The following is a 24471-nucleotide window of genomic DNA, read 5'->3' as shown; positions in this document are numbered from 1 at the left end:
AGCACAGCACTTCTCATGGCATGTAAAAATTAACATAAGGCACTTGGAGGTCCTCGTTGCTGAGAAACCCTGTGGCAAAATGTGCAAAGTATCATTATCTTTTCTTTTCCTTGCTTGAGGATCTATCAACAAAATTCATCTCCAGTTAAGAGCTCTCCACAACGTGGAGGGCTTCATTGGCGAGTCCCCTTCTTCTTCAGGTCCCTCATATTGTGTGTCTACATGAACTTACGCTCCAACTTAAGAAGACAAACGAAAACTTCTCTTGAAGTTAAGTCAAAGGACTTGAAAGTACTGTGGGAAAGGGGCTTGAAAAGGGGAAAAAAGCAGTTAGCAGCAGTAGCTAAACTGCAAATCCCCTATCTCTGCCCTCCAGACCACATCCCAACGAATCCAGCTGTGCCCCACCCGCCAGTAGACCTGTGAGGCTCCTGATTGATAGTCCAGATACAGGGCATATATTTATCCGAGTCTCCCTTCACTGCTGGGTGTCAGTCTGGCCTGTGCTCAGGGTGTGGAATTTGGTTGGAGTTTCAGTGTGTAGGATCCACTCCCGGGGTTTTGGCAAGATTGAGAAACGTAAGGTAACTCTCTGGCAGTAGGGGTTGGTATGCACCGGGGCTTCAGCCCAGAAGGGGAAAAAAGTGTAAAATTCATGGAAGCCTGGTGTTCTCTAGAGTCATTCATCTGCTACTTCAGGAGGCCACCGAAATGGCTTTATCTGGACAGGTACAGACCCAGGGACGCAACTGGGATAACCGGTATTCCTGGTAACCGCTTGTCAGATACTGGGGCATTTGGAGGAGAGGTGGGGAAGGGACGGGGCGGGAGGGCGGGGGTTGGAGTGGGGGTTGGGAAGTGGTGATAAAGAAGAAGGAAGGATGGTGAAGGGAAACGGTTGGGCTGGTTCCTCCTTGCTGCATCTCCAGGAAGGATTTGGAGACCTGAGTTCTGGGCTGGGGGTGGGTCCCTAACACGCTGCGGGTCTTGACCTTTACAAGCCTCCCCTTACTCCTCTGGAGAGGGCTCAACTCTGGTCTTTGTGCCCTTTCCTGCCTTTTGATTCTTGTTCTTTGAGAGAAGCCCGGTTCCGTAGTCCCGGGAAGAAAAGGTACTCTCTGCCACAGGTGGGCCGGAATGGAAAGGCCAGGAAAGTGGCCTCCGTGGTATGAATTATGTTTATTTAGTTCCTATATTAAAAATGATTTTCTTTTTAAAAAGTAATAACCCCCCACTCCCAAGCCCGGGTTGGGGCTTTGCACAGGGAAGGTCCGGCGGCTTCCCTCTCCCCCAAACTGCAGGCACCGGGTGCTTTCCTCCGGCACCGGCCGGCTCGCTTGGCGCTGGGCCTCTCTCCGTCGGCCTCGCGGGGTCCACGCTCCTCTTCCCCTTCGCCGCCGCCCTGCGGCCTTCCCGACCCCCTCCCGCGGCCTCCCGGACGGCGGACACCCCGGCCCGAGCAGTTCGTAGGGCGAGGGTCCTCCCAGGCCGCGCAGGTTGTTTGTGGCCAGGTGGCCACTCGCGCCCAGGGCTGGCGACTCCTCCTGGGAAGGGCGTGGAGGGCGGCACGGCGCGCGAGGGCGACGGGCGCCTGGCCCCGCGCCGCGCCGCGCCGCGGGGACGCCCGGCTGGCCCTGAGCGAGAGGGGGCGGCCCCGAGCCTGCGGCCGAAGGGAGCTCCGCCCCGGCCCCGTATAAGTGTGCAGGGCTGCGCCGCGCGGGCTGTGGCGGCGGCGGCGGCGGCGCGGGGTGCCGGATCCGGCTCGCACGGCCTGTGAAGCCTCCCACCCGCTTGCATAAGGCTTTGCCTTTCCAACTTCAGCTACAGTGTTAGCTAAGTTTGGAAAGAAGACTAAAAGAAGACCCCGGGGCCGTTTCTCTTTTGTTCTTTGCCCTAGTAGACGTCGGGGTCTTTTTGCGTAAGGCTGTGGTGTTTTTAGCGGTGCTCTCCTCGGTTCCTTGCACTCCTGTTAACAAGCACCTCATCGAGGGCAGCTGCAGCAGCAGAAGAGCAAGCGGGGGGCGCCTGGGGTCATGACCAAGGCAAGAGAGCAAAACCACCAGGGAGGATGCTGCGGTGAGTTGACCTAACGCGGGTGGTGGGCGGTGGAGGCCAGCAGCTCTGCGCAGTTTTGGAGGAATGTGGCTCAGCTGTTGATGGGAGTGCTCGGGACTCCTTTTGGTGAGGGTCGAGGAAGAAGGGAATTGCAAGATGCGGGGAAAGGGCTTACACGCCGACAAGGAGGAGTAGACCTGGAAGTTTGGATTGTCTTGTTTAAAAAAAAAAAAAAAAAAAGGCGGAGTTAAAGAATGTTGAAACAAGAGCTTTCTTAACCGTAGGTGAGGTTTTGCAGTTATTGACCAATAGGTCGTGGTGACTTGAAGCGAGTGGTATTAAGCAAACTGGACACATCGATTCCTCGGTGACTTGATAAAATGTATGTGGTTTGTCCCACAAATTAGGTTTTAATGATCGTGTTTATTAGGAGAAAACGGGCAAGTATTCCAACCTCAGCTCACTTAAGTGACCTAAATACGCTTTTTATCCACCGCCCCTCCTGTGTCTTTGCAGGATCCTTAGCAAACTACCTGACCTCGGCAAAATTCCTTCTCTACCTTGGTCATTCTCTGTCTACTTGGGTAAGTGACAATGTACAGTAATTCTTACGACATACTTGCATAATTTCTTGTTTCCTTTCATTTGGACCAATTTTATTAAGTCACCTTCCAGGTTTTCCGTGCAGCTAAATAAACCATCCAAACACACATGTTCTAACCAAAAAGTTATTTTCACCCAAGGTATTTTCCCAAAGGTGTTAGTAAATGTTATTTAATTATCATACTTTATGTAGATGAACAACTATCCAAAGATAGAAGGACAGGAATATTTGCATTGCTTATAAATTGTATTTTGCGCTACTAGGCTTATGGTAATATTTGCTACTAAAAACGGATGAATGTCTCATGTATCTTCTATTTCACATTTAAGCTATTTCTCCCTTTTCCTCTTTTGTTAAAATGATAAATTCCAGCATACTGCACTATGAAAATACAGTAGAATAGTGGAGTGACTGATTCAGGCTAAAAATAGCATTCTGTGATTAATTTAAATATAAATTGGCATCCAAAACAAATATCTGGGTGATAAAAATTCTTGGCTTTAAAATGTTCTCTGCTGGAGGTACCTGGGTGGCTCAGTTGGTTAAGTGTCCAGTTTTGGCTCAGGTCGGGATCTCAGGGTTAGTAAGTTCAAGCCTCCCATGGGACTTTCTGCTGTCAGCATAGAGCTTGCTTCAGATCCTCTGTCTTCCTCTCTCTCTGCCCCTCCCTAACTCTTGTGTGTGCACTCCCTCTCTCTGTCTCTCAAAAATAAATAAACTTTAAAAAAATGTTATCTGGGGTTCCCCTGGTGGCTCAGTTGGTTGAGCTCAGGTCAGGATCTCGCAGTTTGTTGGGCTCTGTGCTGACAGCTCAGAGCCTGGAGCCTGTTTTGGATTCTGTGTCTCCCTCTCTCTGCCCCTTCCCTGCTCATGCTCTGTCTCTCCTTGTCTCTCAAAAATGAATAAATGTTAAAAAAATTTTTAAAAAATGTTATCTGTTGGTAGATATTTGTTGAGCATCTCAGGCTGTCTTAAAAACCATCATCCATTGAAAATCAGCAAATGATTCATAATTCTCTCTCCAAATTCCTATGCGGTCCTAGAAGAGGGCCAGTGTTTCTGTTGGCCTGGCTAGCTTCATCAACATCCCAAAAAAGAATAATCCCAAAAGGATGCTGTATGTGTGTGTTTGATTAATGATTAGAATCTTTCGAATTAAACAATTCTTCTTACTGTTTAAAAGCAGTATTTGAGTAAATTCTATGTATGCCTCCTATGATTTTTAATTTTAAAAAATCAAAAGGAGAGAGAATTTTTAAGGTAAATTATGTGAATAGTATTTTCTTTTTAAATTGGAAACTTCTGTTGGATCATCCTTAAGACATGAATGCAAACTATTGTAAGAGGAAATCTGGACCCATGCCCTTGGGAAATTATTAAGCTAGGTTATCAGCTCTTTAAGAAATAGCAGTTCAAAGATGGCTTTTTAGAAAGGCTAGCTCCTATCTTCCCAGAGGCTTAGACAAGGATGACTCTGCAAATACATGTAAACAAAGTTGAATTGGTGTGAGTTTGTTTTCAATAGCTGATGATTCTAAGTAGAAATCTAGTGAAACTACTCTTAATTATACCTAAACCTATAGTTTTCCTTCCATTGAATTCAGTACTTTTTAAAAATACTTTTAAGTATTTAAAATTTTTTTAAAAATGTTTTCATTTTTGAGAGGACAGAGACAGAATGCGAGTGGGTTAGGGGCAGAGAGAGAGGGAGACACAGATACGAGGCAGGCTCCAGGCTCTGAGCTGTCAGCACAGAGCCCAACGCGGGGCTCGAACTCACTAGCTGTGAGATCATGACCTGAGCCGAAGTCGGACACTGAACCCACTGAGCCACCCAGGTGCCCCTACTTTTAAGTATTTTAAAAACCAATAACAAGGAATAGAGGTAGCATCTGATATTCCCATCCTGTGGTCTGGACCTATGTCTTAGGAGAATGAGGTATCTCACTTCTAAATACTCATTACCTTTAATGTTTATGTGACCTTTTGTTGTTAGGTTGTGAGGTCAGATTTGCCAAAAGGGTGTAACTGTAGTTGTTCCAGGAGGATTTTTTTGTCATGTTAATTAAAAGTCCCATATGAAAAGTGGCAGACACTTACCCCAGTAAGTTGAGCTAAGGGAGTTCTTGTGGAAAGTTGGATTAAAACAAAACAAAACAAAATCCCCCCAAACCAGGATCTACAACCATATAAGGTTTAGTGGAGTTTTACTCCTTATTGCAAAAGAGTACAAAAGAGGAATGCTCAGTAACTCTAGATAAGTCTGCCTTTGAGTTTTGTCTCCTGTTTGACACTGCCTAATTTTATTAGCACAAAATAAATGTGTTTGTGTGTGTGTGTATCCATTTATATATATATGTATACACACACACACACACACACGCACGCACACATCTATCCATTCCCCTGAAAACTCTGCCAAACCATGGTTTCCTGTACACTGAAAATAGAAGTATTAGGGTAGAAGGTTATATCTGTGTGGGGTTGGATGCTTTTTATTTCTGGCTTTATTTCTATCTGCCAGTAGGATCAGTACATTTTACTCTATGCTATCAGAATGCAAAGTACTGTAAGAAATGGGTCTTGTTGTCAAGGAGCTTAGAATCTGATTTAGTATGGGCTTTAAAAAATGTGTCTAGTCACAGAAGATAACCAACAGTGGAAAAGGGTGGCCAGTTGCTTGTATCTTGTGTCATTATCCTCTGGATTGTCTTCATTCATATCCCAGATGTGTGTATGACTCCAGCCCTTACTTGCTTTAGGTCTCTGCTCAGAGAGGTCTCTGACTACTTAATGCAAAATGCCACCTTCCTGCTCATGCTGCTTCATTTTTCCTTGTAGCATTTATACCATTTGACCTGTTCTAGGTTTGTGTTTGGTCTCTGCTCACTGAGATGCAAGCTGTGGGAAAGTATGGACTTTGATTTTTGTGTACCGTGGAGTTTCTAGTGCCTGCCGTAGGATTGGGTTTATAGTAGCTTCCCAATAAGTAGTAAGTGGATTAATGACTGTGATCATTCATTCACAGATACTCAGTTGTCCCTCAGCTCTCAGCCCATTGGGGGTAGATGGACATGTAAACAAATCATCAAAGTACAGTGAGAGCACATGGGAGGGCAGGAAATGGATATAAGGAAGGAATGGGTGGGCTCAAGATTGTACTACTTTGGGCTTCATGAGTGTGGAATCTGTTGCCTCTTAAAGCTTAAAGCCTTTAGAAATTGGGATAGTCGGAGCAGTTTTATTCCTCTCCATCAAGGAGGCGTCATGGATACAAGGATAAGCAAGAAAGAAAATTTTCATTTGGTACCACTTGTTTTGATGGCCTGCTGTAGAAGAGTCTAAAATTCTTTTGGGTAAAAAGTAGGAGTTTAAAAAAAAAAAAAAAAGGAAAGAAAGAAGCCACAGTCATGGAGTATTATTTTTTATTCCTTATGGTAAGAAAAAGGAAATTCACTCCTGGAGGCCACCTATCATTTAGGGCATTTATGTGTTTCTTGTCTTTTCCTTGGGAGCTATTCAGAGGGATGGAGAGGAAGATAAAGTGCATCTCCTCACCCCCTCCCATTGTATGCTAATCCAATCTACACTTGCTTCTCCTGTTGAAGATTAAGGAAGCAGTTTGTTATTATTGATCTCTTTATCTTAATATAAATTTGTCTTTTTATGGGTTTCAAACAAATTGTATGTTATCATACAGTTTTAATCATTTAGTACATTGGTATTTGAAACTTAATTCCTACTTAATTTAAGTGGAAAAACTTTCCATTATCAATGCAAACAAAAGCTGTGTCAGACGTGTGAATTATGGTACTGATTAATCCTCAAACTTTTGAACAGTCACGGAACAAATCTAATGTACCAGAACAATGTTATTGATAAATCAGTGTAGGTTTTTGCCACTTATTCTATATTGACTCATTCACAACTGGGATTCACTGCAGATCCACTCCTTTGTTGATTCCATAGTTATTTGTTGTGTATGTAACCGGGGCCATGCAGTGGGCTGAGCTTTGAGAACACAGAATGTTCTAGAGCTCACATTCCAGACCATCAGGTTAGAATCAGTCTTACAGACATAGTGCTTCCACTGTTTGTTTTAAGATTTACTTGACCATATTCACCCCATTCGACAAGGCCCTAATCTTATGTTAATTTTGAATTGCCTTCCTAAATTATGTTCACAATCCTCTACTCCATGGTAGAGGTTTCTCTTAACTTGGCACTGTTGCCATCCTGGGCTGGATACTTTGTTGTAGGGGACGGCGCCACGCATTGTAGACGCCAGTAGTACTCCTACCCCTGCTCCAGAGTTGTGGCAATCCAAAACAGTTCCAGACACTGCCAGGTGATCCCTGGAGGATAAAATCATTCCTGCAGAGAAATACTGGTCTACATGAAGTTTATTGTAAAGGATTGCTATTGTGTATGTGCATCAATTTAAAATTTTGTTTTTAAAAAATTTTTTTTAACGTTTATTTATTTTTGAGACAGAGAGAGACAGAGCATGAACGGGGGAGGGTCAGAGAGAGGGAGACACAGAATCTGAAACAGGCTCCAGGCTCTGAGCTGTCAGCACAGAGCCCGACGCGGGGCTCGAACTCACGGACCGCGAGATCATGACCTGAGCCGAAGTCGGCCGCTCAGCCGACTGAGCCACCCAGGCGCCCTGACTCAATTTAAAATTTTGAATGCATAGAATTGTTGTCTTGGCTTTATAAAATTTTTAAAAAATCATTTGATATACCAGGATAATACTTTGGTCCTGATACGTTGAATTTATCAAGCAGGTGTTAAGAAACTTTAGAAAGAATTAGGACTCTAGTACTTCCAGATAGTGTCAAATGCATAAGGAGCCTAGACTGGGAATTTAGTTTCCTGTAGTGATTTCTAGGGATAGGTTATGATAAAACATTGTTGTCCTGTTTTATGTTAACTCAGGTCAGAGGTCAGGGATGGAGCCAAAAATCTCATGATAAGGTCCATTATAGATTTCTTATGCATTAATTTACCTGACTCATTTAAAAATTTTCATTATTCTACATTCTGCCATAATGAATTCGTTTCCTGTATACTCTACAGTGAAAAAATAAGTAGTCTTTTCACCCTTTCCAAACCCATCCGTATTAAAATGTTCAAATAAAAAGCTGCTTATGCATTTATTTCTGACATTTTTGTAAATGTGGTACCAGAATTTGCCCATATTAATTTTTTCCCCATATTAATTTCATTTTTCTGAGCCTGCCTTTTTTTGACTTTGAAATTTATTGGTGAAATAGAGCATATATTTTAGAATGTTTAGGTGAAAGAAACTTTAAAGATCATATAGTTCATTCTTATCAGTTTACAAATTGGGAAACTGGCTTTTTCTTGACATTCAAAGCATATGAATGTTTGTAGACTATACTGTAGTTTCATTCTGGTTCAGTAGCACACTACTTTGTGCCTCTCAAATCACGATAGGTAAATTCCAGGCCCAGGTAGAAACCTGACACAAAGGGAAGAAGTTTTGTCTCAAAAAACCTTCTTTGGTGTTGAAACTACATTTTTTTTTTTTCTAGAATGATAAGGAGTATGTGTGTTTCATTAATATCATGCTTTTTTTGGGTTTACTTAGTAAATGGCCCAGAATATTTTCCATTGGACCAGGATGGATGATTTTAACACTTGACCAATATTCAATTCAAAGAGTAATTGTTGACTTGGAAAAATCTCATGGTGTAGCCAGAAAGTACATTTTGATAAGGGAGCAACTTCCTGAGTGTAATTGCCTGGGAAATAAAAATAATCTCATCAAAACATTTTCTCTTTTCTTATTCAAGGGAGATCGGATGTGGCACTTTGCAGTGTCTGTGTTTTTGGTAGAGCTCTATGGAAACAGCCTCCTCTTGACTGCAGTCTACGGGCTGGTGGTGGCAGGGTCTGTTCTGGTCCTAGGAGCCATCATTGGTGATTGGGTGGATAAGAATTCCAGACTTAAAGGTGAGAAGTGGTAAACTAAGGCTTTGTATTCATGGGACCTAGGCTTGAGCTAAAGAGAAACCACTGTGACTGACCCACTGTGTGTCTGCTTGCCATACTTGAGCAATGGGATGATCAGCGTTAGCACTTCTACATGGAAGGTCCTGGGGCTTCTGCACAAAATTGGAATGCCAAGATATTAAGCTTATAGATTGTTTTGGATCTTTGGCTAGTCATAAATTCCAGATGTTAATAATTAACACCATAGTTCTTTTCTGGGAGCCATGTTAAACATTAAAAGTTTGCTTAACTCTGGCATTCTTTCTAACCATGAGTCGCACTGGAGTCAGTCAGTGTGATGTTCCTGGGACAGCTTTAACATCTGTCCTCTGGGTTACAGTGTTTTCTATAGAGGCAGGTGTAGGGTAATTGAAAACTATAGATTGAAGAGAGAATATCTGAGTCAGGATCATGGAGAGCTGAATTATAAATTTTTGAGGGGAAAAGAAGAAATGGTAATATATTGACATTTATTCTAGAGCATTAGTACTGAAATCATTGTAGTTTTATGTATAGGAAAGAGGGAAAGTGATGGAACAGTTCAGCTATGCAGAATATAAGTGCAATCCAGATAATACGCCAGGTCACAATTTTCCTGGGTTGTGCAGTTGATGATGCCAAGACCTGGCCAAGTCTATTTTAGACATTGAAAAAAGATTGAAATATGTTTCTTTCAGTGAAGGATGACTGCCCCTGGATAGAGAGCAATTTGGATTATCAAATTCTAGGACTTGATTCTATTAGTGAAATGGTCAAGGTGGACATTTGTCTGTTTTGAGAATGGATATACCAGAACACATATAGAACTAAGTTTTGTATACAAGAAAACAAAAAACATTCCTGGTTGTTCACATCGTTATTTGTAGGAACACAGGGATATTATATATCTTGGAGACCTTTTAACCTTATGATTGTTGAGCATTGGAATCCTAGGTTGGGAAAGAATGTTGAGTTAGATGAAAAAGTGTGTGGTAGGATAGCAATCTCCCATTTATCCCATGAAATCAGCTCACATGTCACTTTCTGTGAAAATGTCCGATGTCTCTGGGCTGATTTAATCATTTCTTCCTCTGCTCTCAGGAGTCTTTGTCAACACCTCTGCTATTGTACTTCTACTCTAACAATTATCTGTTCCCATATCTTTCCTTCCTCTGGTCGGTGGGGTTCTAAAAGTTAGAAACTTCACGCAGTTGGTATTTAATCCTTGTGCAATAAAAGAATGAGTTATATGTTGGGATTTTACTACAAACTAATTTCAGAAAGCAGTTTGTTTGAGGCTTTTATATGACCTTCTAAGCCAGAATGAGCTTTACTGCCCTTAAAGACCAGGGCTATAATTATGCCTTATGCATACAACTCCCTGTATTTTTCAGGGTACTTTTCATGAGTATTTTATTTGAGCATCATACTGACCTTGTAAAGAAGGCACATATGTATCATCATCCTCACCTTATAGACACAGACATAAGAGACATTATGTATCCTGTCCTAGTTCACCTACCCTGGTGAGTGGCAGGGAAAAGATTACAAATAAGACTGTGGGTGTCCTTACTTGGTGTACTTAGTCCTTACTCCAATACATTATCTACATGGGTGCCGGACTCCAAGGAAACTGGCATTTTCTGTGAGGGAAGGTGTTACTTAGAATTTCATAGCAGCAGCATACAGCATTAGAATGCCCAGTGGAACACACTGCTGCTTTATTCTTGGTGAATTTTACATATCTTTCCTATGTATTCATACTATCTTATCAGATTCAGCCTATTCCATAGGGGCTTATGGATTCCATGACTTCTTAACCTCTTCTCTAACTTCCTGCATGTTATGATTTTAGCTTCAGCAACAAAGAGCTGAAAGATGGATCTTGTCTATGTAATATAGTTCTGTTTATGACAGTAAACTTTCAAGAGAATAAACTAAATGAAAATGTGGTCATTATGAATGGCTTTAATTAATAGGAAAATGGTGAATACTTCACTCTTCCTGTAAGTTTTACTGGTCTGGTGTTATCTGGTGGGTCCTACTGGAAATAGTTGATTCAGGATTTACTTCAGGAATTTTTTTTTCATATAGTAATTTGCATATGCATTAATGTGTGGACAAAAATGGGGCCATTGTGATATTTTGGTGTAGTGAACACTTTGTTTCTCCCTCTGTACAGTGGCTCAGACTTCGCTGGTGGTACAGAATGTTTCAGTCATCTTGTGTGGAATCATTCTGATGATGGTTTTCTTACATAAAAACGAGCTTCTGACCATGTATCATGGATGGGTTCTTGTAAGTTCTCAGTGATATTCTTGATGGCAGAAAATAGAACATCTGGTAGCGGTAAAAAATGAAAACCTTTGAGACTAGGGGGTATCTTTTCACAAAGACACTGTTGACCCTCTGTGTCCATTTAATATCCTCTACCGTTTGTATTGTATTTTGTTTCTGCTTGTTTGCCCATAGTGGGCACTCATTAAATATTGTTTGAATTTTAATTTTGTCCTATTTTTTTTCCTTATTTGTTTTTAGTGGTATTTCTAAAAGTTTATTGTATAATTCAGTTGTCAATTAGTTTTCAGCTACTAACCTGTAATTTGTTCACATTACATAAGAAATGTAATCCATATATTTATTAATTTGTCATAATTGTATTCCTCCAATAGTAATTGGTATGTATGGGGTCATGGACTACATAACTTCTCACACTATGGTCTCATGATAGCTTGATGGAAAAGGGGAAAGATGGGGTGGTGGCAAATAATGGATTTGATGTAACTATTGAATCTTCTTATATATTTAGACAGATACTGTAGGGTTTCAAAGCCAGGGAGAACATTAGAAATCTTCTAGTATATTCCCTTTATTTTGTTAATGAAAAAATTAGACAAAGTGATGTTATCTGATTGACCATTGTCGTGCAACTAGGAAGTATCATAATTCTGACTTAAATGCAGGTCTTCTCACTTCCTCTTTATTGTTTTTTCCAAAAGAGGTATTTTGGGAAGACATTAAAAACTACTGCTATGTTAACACTTTATGATAACTATGTCACATAAATGTGCACATGATTTTTATAATTTTTGTACTATGTGTATTGCAGATGATGTGGATTGGGAAGATATTATGCCCTTTAACTTGACTACTGGTATTTATGGTTTCATGTCTACAAAGTAAAATTATTTCTTATGATTTTATGAAATGAACTTAAAATTTTATTATTATGCCACCAAAGACCATTTCAAACTACACTGTACAGTGAGGTGTAGGTCCTGTGAGGTAAAACTGACATTTTTAACTCAACTTTTTCCTATAATTCCTTAGACTTCCTGTTACATCTTGATCATCACTATTGCAAATATCGCAAATTTGGCCAGTACTGCTACTGCAATCACGATCCAAAGGGACTGGATTGTCGTTGTTGCAGGAGGAGACAGAAGCAAATTAGCAGGTAATTTGGCTTTCTCTTTTAATATAAGGGGTTACATGAGGATTCACTTTATGTCAGAGGTAGTAAATGAGGGTTAAACCTTTTCTTCTGGGTATTTAATTGAAAATTATTTTCCATAAATTGAAAATATAGTCTTTGTCTTATCACATTATCAGTTTCAGTGCAATGATTTATCTCACTGTTATGAAATTAATTTATAGGATAGTGAACTTTTATTGAATGCAAACCTGGCAAATGGAAGAACGTTTCTTTTGAACTCTTTCTTTTAAATTCTGTTCATGGTCTCTGTATGTTTACTTAATACTTAGAGCAGTGAAAATCTGACATGAGATTGATTCATTCATACCATGGTAGTATGACTGGTATTTACTGCTTTTTATTTTTCTCCAAACCAAGTGGAAACACTTTATTTCCAAAAGGGACTCTAGTAGTTAATTCCTTCAAGGTTAAAGTTATAATCTATAACTTTTATTCTATTATCTGCAATGCAATAGAATTGCTGTTACAAATACTAGAGAAATTGAGGGCAGAATATGGTTTTCAAGAAGCTTATAATCTTAGTTGTCCATTGGAAACATATATAAGAGGCCAGAGACAGACTAAAGAATGCTTACAAAGCAACATGTCCTATTACATTAGCATCACTTGTACTCAGAATAACTCACCTCACTCAATATTCCCTACCTGCCCCCTGACACAGACACACATCAGATTCATAGCTACACAGGGTTAAGGAGGAAGGGTACACCTATCCACTGATTAGATCAGGTCAATCAGTTGTGCTGGTCATTGAGATAATGGGTATCACAAACCTATTGCCCAACCATCCTGACAGACCAGAAAACTATTGCTGATGATTTAAATGGCTTATTCTAGTTCACAGAAGGCAAGATTAGTGTTGGGGATAGCAGGCAACTTTGTTTGGGCATGTGGCTAAAAAAAGGAAAGGAGGTGGTGAGAGAAAGAAAATGTGTGAAAGGTCTAAAGGAAGAAAGAGAAGAATTTGCTTAAATCATCACTTTGTTGTAGCAATGTTATTTATAATTGAGACAAATACCACAGTGATTTTAGAGAATGGTGTCCATATAGGATGAATTTATAGCACATGTGAATATACCACAGGATATTCTTTCTAGAGGTAAAGTAGTGATTCTCGTTGATTTTTTTCTTCCTGTAATCATTTACCAATAGGAAATAATTCCATGTCTCTTCTTGTCACATTGAACTATATGATTAGGCTTTGTCCTTTTTTGTATGTTTTTTCCTTATTTACTTTCTCTTTTTAATATGCTATTTTAAGTATGTAATACATGTCCATGTTTTAAAATTCAAAAGGTACAAAAAGACCTGTTTTGAAAATAGAGCACATATGTATCTGGTAGAATATATTTGGGGGGAAAGTTGTCTTTTAAAATGATTTTCTTTCTCTTAATATGAATTTTATTTTATTTTATTTTTTTAACGTTTATTTATTTTTGAGACAGAGAGAGACAGAGCATGAACGGGGGAGGGTCAGAGAGAGAGAGGGAGACACAGAATCTGAAACAGGCTCCAGGCTCTGAGCTGTCAGCACAGAGCCTGACGCGGGGCTCGAACTCATGAACCGTGAGATCGTGACCTGAGCTGAAGTCGGACGCTTAACCGACTGAGCCACCCAGGCGCCCTTCTTAATATGAATTTTAAACTCATTTTGACTCTTGTGAAGTCTGTACAGTCTGGAGGGAAAAAAGCCCTGTGTAAAGTGAAAATTCCTCAGAATTTATCATTTATTCTAAATACAAATATAAATAAATAAGAAAAACCAAAGATTCCATATAACTTTGTGGGCTTTTGACGTCCCAGAACAAGAAGAAGAATATGAATGACTGTTTCTCAGCTGCCTTTCTTTATTATCAGGAATAATTGCAGAGGAATAATTGCAGTCTGTTTTCTAACTTTCTGGAATTTCTCAAGTTTAGGAAGGGAAGTAAGCTGCCTATTGAAGTTTCATCCACTGTGAATTAGCTTTTAGCAAGTGGTGCTTTTTAGCAAGTGAAGTGGAATTTCTCAAGTTTAGGAAAGGAAGCAAGCTGCTTATTGAAGTTTCATCCACTGTGAATTAGCTTTTAGCAAGTGGTGCTTTTCTGCATTCAACTAGTATTGCAGGTTAGTAGCCTAGTGAGGGAAAACCTCTGTGTTGTCTTTCTTCAGCATTTGTTAAAAGATTAACTAAAACCATGCTTCAAAATAGGATAGAAACTTTCTTAGTTCAGAAGGTCAGCAAGGGTCTATCTAACCATTGATTTTTTGGTGCTATTTCTGCTATAAGGCAGAATTATAGAACAGGTAGAGAGGAGGAGAGAGGAAAATTGGAGAAGTGTATGTCAAGAAGTACACCTTAGTCACCTCTGAGGTTGAGTCTCTGCACACAGACGCACGTCCTCCAGTCAGGAATTGTGTGTGTTTGTGCAGGGTGCGTTTTGAAGTCGAAACGAAAACTTTAGAAACCCAGCGAAAACTGTTAGAAACCCGAGCAGGGGACTGGACAGGGACGCTGAACCTGTGTGCGCCTTGTATGTGTGTGCCTGTGAAGGGCAAAAGCTGTATGCGCTGGGAGGAGAGGTGGTGAGCCAGATGGTAATTGCTCCCCTTCCCTTAATGCAGTGTTTCTGATTTCAGAATAGGTTTCAAAACTGGAAGTTGTATCACTGAGGGTAAAAAAATAGAGACATTTTCCCTGGAAGGTTAAAAAATTTTAGAATTTCAGTGGCATCAGACCAAAATACAGCTGTTACCATCTAGTTTGGAGATCACCAGAAAAGGAATTGTTTTTCTACATGAATACTGGTAATTAATCTGTCGGCTAATTTGCCTAGGTACTTGGTTTAGTGTTTTATTAAAGCAGTCTGTTGTGCTATGACCCTTAGCCTGTCAAACCTGTTTGAAGCTCACTTCCTTTTCCCAGACTTTTTATCCCTTCTGTTTTATTTCCTTCCCTATTTTCTTTGTTAACCACTCTATTTATAGCTTCTGAGGTGTTTTGTTTTGTTTTGTTTTGATCCTCCTTCCTAAAGACACATCTGCTGGTTACCGTGATCAAGATGACCAATAAATTTCTTATTTGAACTCTATTGACTAAAAATTGATTTCATATTTAAGGTAGACAAACCTGTTGCCTGCTATTTGCTCAGCAGGTCTGCTTATTATTATTATCCTATGAGATTTAATATGCCCTTTATAATAGCAAGTCTTTATTTAATGTCATGGTCTGTGCCTCAGCTGCAGCTGAAAATAGTTAAATTAAATGAAGCACATATTAAATGAATTAAATGAGCACATATATGTGTGTTTACATAAGAATAAATGGAAATTTGTGCAAAGGATGGGTTTGCATATTCAGAGGACAGATTCTTCTCTAGCCTGTTACCAGTGAAATGATGAGGTCTTTTCCCCAAATCATTATATAGTTCATTCTGCTTCCAAAACATAAAAGCTGGTTACTGATACTGCATCACACACAAACATTATTAGCTTCCTAAGTATAATAAAGATTGAAATTGGTGGCATTAGGAAGCTTCAGGAGCACTTAAAAACCGAGGAAGTGAAAATACAACAAATCATTTTAACTAAATTAATTTTTCTCTTGTTGTGGGGCTTTCAGAACATGTGTATATTTTCACTCGTACTCAATTTTGGGAATCAAAATATTGAGTTACTTGAATCTATTCTATACTTCTCTGTTAGCACCTGAGTTGGAAACTTTTTGAGGGTGGGATGAAAGCGAAGCCTCTGCAAAAAAGGGTCATGTGTGAGATCAGTGAAAACTGCCTTTGCCTCTCAAGTGAAAGGTGAAACGTGTCAAAGTTCTCCTGTTATCATGTAAGCATTATACACTCATGGGACTAATTGGAAGGCAGTTGAGGACCAGGAAGAATTAGAGAAGGAATAAAGGCAATTTTCTGCTAATGCACTTATTAGTCACCTATTGCTTTTGTCTTAAGGTGCCCCACATGATTGATAAGGATTTGTCTCATTGGTTCCACTCTACTCTGTGAGATAGAGAATAAGAAAATTGGTCATTTTCTTGACTTCCTCTCTTTTATTCATGTTGTCCTCTGCTCTGATTTTGCTATGTTCCCATGGTCATGTCCTAGACTTGGTCATCACCACTAAATCCTCCCCTTCCATAATCTTAATCTTAGGCATTCATGTCTTGAATTGGCACCTCCTGTCTTTCCAGCTCATTCCTTCTCATACCCTAGCCACAACAGTCTTCCAGGCTGGTTGTCACCTACAGGCCATTTTCACTGTCTGTGACGGCTCTTGTCTCCCTTCCTTACTCAGCGGAAAATTACAGGTCAGACATTCTGATCACATATGATCACCTCCTAGCTTATACTCTCAGCTCACTTGGCCTCCTCTCCTTCTGTTACTCTCCAGTAGAACATGCCTGGAGAAAAACGCAGTTTTGCTCTCTGTTTTCACTGTTTTACAGTTCGTGACCGTTGGGTTCATGTTCGCCCTTTTGTGCTGCCAGGTGATCGTACTAATTTCTGTGGCCCTTTCCTCCTTCCTGTTTCCTTAGAGGAGTAGGTTTCACGTTCTCCTTTCTCCTCATACATTCCATACCTCCTCTCCCATCCTCACTTTCACTGATGACCTTGCTTTGTGCTTTACTGAGAGAGTAGAAGAAATGAGAAGTTACACATGCTGTCCCATTACATCCACCTGCAGCTGCGTATGTGGTCTGCACTCTTGTGCATGTTGATGGTTTTGCTCCCGTCTAAGAGTAGCTCTCCCTTTTGTGTGTTGGTTCAGATTCCATCCCTTCTCATCTATGGTGTCATCCCCAACAGCATATAAATGTGCAATAATATTTCTCTTAAACATTTTTACCTCTTTTTACCCTTCTACCACCTCATTTCTTTGTTTCTGTTTTCAGAAAAATCTTAAAAAAAAAGATGTCTATGCTGTTTCTAGTTCCTGTCCCTGGTCAGGGCTTTGCTTTTCATGATGCCAGGGGGGCAACATTTACATTGTGAATCCAGGGAGTGCCACTCACTTAAAAATATAATATAAATGGTATATCTCCTGGAGTTGACGCCAATCTCTTAAACCAGCTTCAGTCAGGCATTTGCCCTTTCTGGTCTACCAGAACTACTCTCTTTGAAGCCCCCAATACCTTCCGTGTGACCAATCTAGAGCTTCCTCTTAGTACTCATCTTCCTTGACCTATCAGCAGCACTTGCCAGTTGATTACCCCTCCTCTTAGAAACAGTGTTGCCCCATGGCTTCTAGGATGCCACACTCCTCTGGGTTTTCTCCTCTTTCACTAGTTCTTCTTCATCTTCCTGACCTCTAAACATTGACATGCCCAGGACTGGGTCCTCAGATCTTGCCTCTTCTGGATCTACACTCAGTCCCTTGGTTGACCTCATCCAGTCTGACTGCTTTAAAACTCAACTGGCTGATGACTACCAAATCTGGCACAGACTTCTTTCCTAAACTGCAGACATATTTAACTGTCCACTTGATACACCCTTGTGCTTGTCAGTAGCCTATCAAAATCAGCATCTCTAAACTAAATACTCGTTCTTTTGCTGCAAATCTGATTCTTTTGAATTCTTTCCTTTCTCAGTAAATGGCCACTCTTTCCTTCTAATAGTTGCTTAGAAAACAGCAACAGTGAACTTCAGAGTCCTCCTTAATTCTTCTCTTTCTCTCACACCCCATATCTAATCTATTTGCAAATCTTTCTGATTCTGCCTTTGAAGTGTATCTAACATCTGTTTCCCCATTTCCATTATTACTGTCCTGGTTTATGCTACATCATCTTCTACCTGTCTTCTTGCCTCTGCTCTTATCTACCAACTCCCTCACCCTCATGCTACAGTCTTCACAACACAGCAGCCAAAATGAACCTTTAAAAACATAAGTTAGACTGTGTCACCTCTCTGTTCAAAAGCTCCAAAAGGCTTCCTCACCCATTCATTGACAAAGTTGGCATCCATATAATGTTCACAAGACCCTAGGTCTACCTCCCTCTCTGACCTCTTCCCTCCCTCTCTGACCTCTTCCCTTCCTCCCTCTGCTCTAGCCCTGCCAGCCTCCTTGTTGTTCCTCTAACACTGTAGGTGTGCTCCTCCTGCCCCAGGACATTTTTACATCCCTTGGTCTGGAATTCTCTTTTCACTGATATCTACAGGACTGACTCTTTTTCCTCCTACTCCTTTCTCTCTCTCTCTCTCTTTTTTTTTTCAGGGAGTCCTTTCCTGACCTTGCCATATTGAAAACAAATCTTTTGGGGCACCTGGGTGGCTCAGTCAGTTAAGCATCTGACTTCAGCTCAGGTCGTGATCTCACGGTTTGTGGGTTCAAGCCCCATGTCGGGCTCTGTGCTGACAGCTCAGAGCCTGGATCCTGCTTGGGATTCTGTGTCTCCCTCTCTCTCTGCCTCTCCCCTGCTTGTGCTCTCTTTCAAAAATAAACATAAAAAAAAAAAAAAGAAAACTGAAATTTCTCTTTTCCCAGCACCCTTTTTCTGCTTTATTTTTCACCGTAATATTTAATTAACATATGACATTCTGTGTGTGTGTGTGTGTATATATATATATACACATATACATATATATATATATATATATATATATATATATATATATATATATATATATTGATTGATTTACTCTTTCTTTTCCCATGGGAAGGTAAACTCCCTGAAGACAGGGCAGGATATTCTTTATTTTTTTTTATAGTGATAGAATAATGCCTAGCCCATAATAGGCATTTAATAAATTTTTGTTGAAAACATGTTTGTAGGGTCACTCACTATTGTATTCATCTTAAAAGCTAATATTAGACTTATTTATACAACCCCAGGGAATCATGATTTTTGAGGCAAATTTAATATGACTTGTTCCAAATGACAAATTATTTCCTAACAAAATGGTTTGTTCACAGAGTGCTTTTAGAAATTTACATTCTAGGAATCTATACTCTTGGATTATGAGTTTGTATTATGTAAGTGGGCAGTCTCTCTTTGATAGATTTGCACACTTATCTTCCTCCTTTACCTACCTTTATAGATATGAATGCTACAGTACGAAGGATTGACCAGTTAACCAACATCTTGGCCCCTATGGCTGTTGGTCAGATTATGACGTTTGGCTCTGCAGTCATTGGCTGTGGTTTCATTTCGGGGTGGAATTTCGTGTCCATGTGTGTGGAGTACTTTCTGCTCTGGAAGGTTTACCAAAAAACACCTGCTCTGGCTGTGAAAGCTCCTCCTAAAGTAGAGGAAGCTGAATTGAAACAGCTGAATTTACATAAAGGTAAGCTCAATACAGCGATCAATCCTTTTATTCTGATGTTCAGACCTTAAAAGTTGGTGAAGATGAAAGTTCATCCAGTTTATTACTGCTGAAGGCGTGCATGAGGTTAAATATGTCACTTTGGTATGGATGAGTCAATACCCAGGCTTTTGACAGCCTGAGGAACAACTTGGGATTGGACCTCAGGGAGCTGGAATGAGGCCTCGGGCCCTTTTCCTTAACGTGAGCAGCAGACATGGAGGGGAAATCAACTGAGGGATGGCTGGGAAAAATTGAGCCATAAGAATGGGAAAAACAAGGGGGGGAAAAAAAGAATAAGAGAATTCCTGAGTCTATGAAGAGAAGAGTTACATAGCTATTTGTACAACAGTGGAAGGGAATGAGGACTGAAGGTGGGCATTTCCCAAGAAGAGAGAGCAAGTTGGGCTTTTGGGCTAATGGAATCCTAACAGGGCCCCAGAAAAGAAGATGCTGTGTTTTTCCAGACAATTATTATATTTTTACTTGATGAGTTTTCCTGTTATTTACTTTTACTTTGGTGGGAGTATAATTTTCTTTCTTTCTTTCTTCCTTCCTTCCTTCCTTCCTTCCTTCCTTCCTTCCTTCCTTCCTTCCTTCCTTCATTTCTGGAGTATAATTTCTAAGGGGGGGCAATGGAGAGAGGGAGACAGACCGTGTGAGAGACAGCGATATCCATAGTATTTTGTTTATTTGACATAAATGCTACTTGGAGATTGTTTCTTAGCTGAAATTCTTAGGTTAGTAAAAGAAAATACATATTATACTGATACATATAATATCTTTTATTAACAGAAACTGAGCCAAAATCCTTGGAGGGAACTCATCTAATGGGTGAGAAAGACCCTAACATCCATGAGCTTGAACATGAGCAAGAGCCAAGCTGTGCCTCCCAGATGGCTGAGCCCTTCCGCACCTTCCGAGATGGATGGGTCTCCTATTACAACCAGCCAGTGTTTCTGGCGGGCATGGGTCTTGCTTTCCTCTATATGACTGTCCTGGGCTTTGACTGTATCACCACAGGGTACGCCTACACTCAGGGGCTGAGCGGGTCCATCCTCAGTATTCTGATGGGAGCATCAGCCATAACTGGAATAATGGGAACCATGGCTTTTACTTGGCTACGTAGAAAATGTGGCCTGGTTCGGACTGGTCTGATCTCAGGATTTGCACAGCTTTCCTGTTTGATCTTGTGTGTGATCTCCGTGTTCATGCCTGGAAGCCCCTTGGACTTGTCTGTTTCTCCTTTTGAAGATATCCATTCTAGGTTGATTCAAGGAGAGCCGCTGTCCACAATTAGACCTACAGATATACCTGAAATCATTTTTACACCTGAAATGCACATGTCAAATGTGTCTGACCCTGCTACTATTGTCCCAGAGATGAGTCCTAAATCTGTGCCCATAGTGTCTGTCAGTCTGCTGTTTGCAGGCGTCATTGCTGCTAGAATTGGTAAGTCATCTCTCTGAATGTTAATGAGCTAAAGTGTCTTTTTTGCAGGGTGGGTTCAGAAGATTCAATGATAAATGATCTGAAATCTTCCCTTAATTTAAGCAAAACCCACTCTGTATCCTTACATACATATGAAATTTTTATTTTATAGTTTAAAATACAGTTTGTATATATGCACATATGCTTAAAATATGATTAGGGCTTGAAACTTTTTAAATTTTTTTTTTTAACGTTTATTTATTTTTGAGACAGAGAGAGACAGAGCATGAACAGGGGAGGGGCAGAGAGAGAGGGAGACACAGAATCTGAAACAGGCTCCAAGCTCTGAGCTGTCAGCACAGAGCCTGACGCGGGGCTCGAACTCACGGATCGTGAGATCATGACCTGAGCCGAAGTTGGACGCTTAACCGACCAAGCCACCCAGGCGCCCCTGAAACTTTTTAATAAATGAGTATCTTAAGTGTTACTCTTGATGCAATTTATTATTTTTTTTAGTTTATTTTTTTAAAATTTTTAACATTTATTTATTTTTGAGAGACAAAGCACAGGCAGGCGAGGGGCAGAGAGAGAGAGAGGGAGACACAGAATCCAAAACAGGCTCCAGGCTCCAAGTTGTCAGCACAGAGCCCAATGCGGGGCTCGAACTCAGTCCATGAGATCATGACCTGAGCCGAAGTCAGATGCTCAACTGACTGAGCCACCCAGGCACCCTGATGCAACTTATTTTTTGAAAATATATTAGTTATAATGATGCCAGTTAGTAATTTAGTGTCTTTATATTGCTATAACTCTACTAAAAGGACTATGAGTTAGAAAATATTTGTATAGGACAAGGTAAAAAAGGTAGTGTTTTTGTTTTCAAAAAAAAAAAAAATCCTTCAAAAGTCCTCTCTAGCTTATGTGTATTTATAGTATACTTTGCCAAACAAGTGGATTTTATAGCTCTGGAAGGAAACACAATGTAATGACTTCTTACAAAGTAAAATTTAAGTAATTATTAATAGAGTACTGATGAATTATCTCTGCCTGAATTTTTTTCTTTAAATGAAACCATATTTATCTTGTGATACAAAGCAATTCATTAATTTATCAAAGACAATTAATATTCAAGCAAGACAGCTTTATTACAGGGGCTTTAGAAACCAAGCAGTAAATGTAATAATCACTTAAAGTCCTTAAACTTTAACCACAACAGTATATTAGTACATTCACTGTAGGCTTTAAAAACACTAGTACTTACAGTAAGATTTATTGTCTCTGATTTCGGAGTTTTGCTTTTGTAGTATAAATAATCACAAAAAATAGAATTAAGAAGTTTGTAGATTAGACTTACTTTAGTATGGTGGCTATAAAAAATCATTTCTTGAAGCCACTAGCAGCCCAGTATTTTATTTATTTTATTTTATTTTATTTTATTTATTGTATTTTTATTTTTCAAGTTTTTATTTAAATTCCAGTTAATTAACATGCAGTGTAATATTAGTTTGAGGTCTAGGATTTATTGATTCAATACTTATATACAACACCAAGTGTTTATTAATGAAAAAGAATTCTGAAAGGCAAGGCTCTGATGAATATATGCATGGTGACTTCAAGATAATAGGGATGAATATATATTTTGTCCACGTCAACAGATTTTTAAAATGTAAATGTGAAATGTAAAGCTGTAAATTAAAATTCAGTGTTTAACAGATATCTTCTATTAATAGGTCTTTGGTCCTTTGATTTAACTGTGACACAGCTGCTGCAAGAAAATGTAATTGAATCTGAAAGAGGCATTATAAATGGTGTTCAGAACTCCATGAACTATCTTCTTGATCTTCTGCATTTCATCATGGTTATCCTGGCTCCGAATCCTGAAGCTTTTGGCTTGCTTGTACTGATTTCAGTCTCCTTTGTGGCAATGGGCCACATGATGTATTTTCGATTTGCCCAGAAAACTCTGGGCAGCAAGATGTTTGCCTGTTGTCCTGAGGAAAAAGAAGTTACGAATGAAAATCAAACTAATATATCTGTTGTGTGAGACCATTTAACTGTTGCTATCCCTGTTACTAGATTACACAGAGCACATATGCATATTTTGTACTTCAGAATTCCAATAAACAGCTAGGTGTTTCTCTCTGGTTTTACCCCAGTTGTACCCTGAGGGCTAGAAGCTATTTACAAGACTTAAGTCAGAGGAAATGAACTGGTTAATTTCCCTTACACTTAAGGATGGGGAAAAAAATCAAAAAAGGAAAAGAAAAACTCAGTTTAAATGTGGAGAAAGGTAACACTGATTTTTCCCTATTTCTCAGGAGTAGGTAAAATTTTACACGAAGAGCAGTTAGTCACGTGATTTAAGTTATTCTTTGGGAGATATTTATTATCTGTGCAAGAATTCAGATATGTCATTTTTCCTTAAAACTCATTCTTGTCCAAGTCTAGCTAATTTATTTTCTTTTAGCATGTTCTTCACATTATAAAAAAAACAAATTCTGCTTCAAGTATGAAGAGGAGAGTTTGATAACCAGTGTTATTCTTATTGATCCTGTCGATCATAAGGGATTTACATATATGTAGAAAATGAAATACTTAACTAGAATTCTCAAATAGGATTTACGGTATAACTTGAGAGAGCACCTTTGTATCTTTATTATCATGGTGAAATACTGTAGTAAGCATATATAACACTTCAGAAAATGGCTCTCCTGTAAGCTGCAGATAGAAACAAAGCTGTAGATATATAACAGTAAATGCATAAGGACTTCAAATACGCTGATAGTTTGGCCATAGAAACTAGAAGCTCAAAGTCACCCAGAAGAGCAAGATCTGAATTCAACTCCGCTATCGTTAATGATCTCTGTCTTGGAACAGGAGGGAGCACGCTTTTAGCCTGGTAGATTAAATGTAGAAAGCAAGCTCACACTTGGAAAGGTTTTGTTTTAAAATCATCAGATTGACTTTTGAATGTGCTCAGCTAGAGCATTTTTACTTTCACTGTTTTGTACCCAAGGAGTTATTTTTACACAGTTGTAGAGCAAGACCGTTTATAAATGTATCCCGTTCAAATGTCTTTGAGAAGAATGGAAGAAAAGAAATACTTTTGTATGTATTTTAAAAAACTTTTCCGAGTCCGTTTGCAACATGTCAGTACCAACATGGTACTTTGCCTTAACCGTTTATGCACTTTCATGGAGACTGCAATCCGTTACTATGAGCACTTTCTTCTTTTTTCTTAAGGTTTCATCTTCTTTCTATGGTATGACATAATGATTTACTATGTTGTAAAATCTTTGTAACATATTTCTATATAAAAAACATTTTTAAAATCTTGAGTCCTTTTTCCTGAGTTGCGTTCCCCGGTTATTTAATATTAGTTTTGTTATAGAACATCTGTTTTGGATAAGGTATTTTCTTCCTCTGCAGTTTCATAATAATTCATATTTTTTAGTGTTATCCCACTGTTCATATGTACAGTTTATGGTGGTTTGGATACAAATATAGTAAACATGAACTCAGTACTCATTCCTTGACCTTGAAGAAGTCACATGAAGCCCTCTGAATTCTATCTCATCTTCTGTAAATTGAAGATG

The 24471-nt window shown here is 39.5% G+C and overlaps 1 protein-coding gene across 1 annotated transcript; it reads left to right on the top strand.

Moving 5' to 3' along the window:
* Window positions 1-1728: 1728 nt before the first annotated feature.
* On the top strand, window positions 1729-24207 carry SLC40A1 (solute carrier family 40 member 1). The gene is made up of 8 exons (XM_015077660.3): window positions 1729-2076; window positions 2572-2639; window positions 8482-8641; window positions 10842-10957; window positions 11990-12116; window positions 19181-19426; window positions 20240-20896; window positions 22606-24207. The coding sequence occupies exons 1-8, from the start codon at window positions 2034-2036 to the stop codon at window positions 22917-22919; spliced, it is 1731 nt and encodes a 576-aa protein (XP_014933146.1). The 5' UTR covers window positions 1729-2033; the 3' UTR covers window positions 22920-24207.
* The last annotated feature ends 264 nt before the right edge of the window (window positions 24208-24471 follow it).

This window comes from Acinonyx jubatus, chromosome C1 (assembly GCF_027475565.1).
Source record: "Acinonyx jubatus isolate Ajub_Pintada_27869175 chromosome C1, VMU_Ajub_asm_v1.0, whole genome shotgun sequence".
In the NCBI taxonomy this organism is placed as follows: Eukaryota; Metazoa; Chordata; class Mammalia; order Carnivora; family Felidae; genus Acinonyx; species Acinonyx jubatus.
Note: the sequence above shows the minus strand (reverse complement) of the source record. Positions and strands in the feature narration are given on the sequence as shown.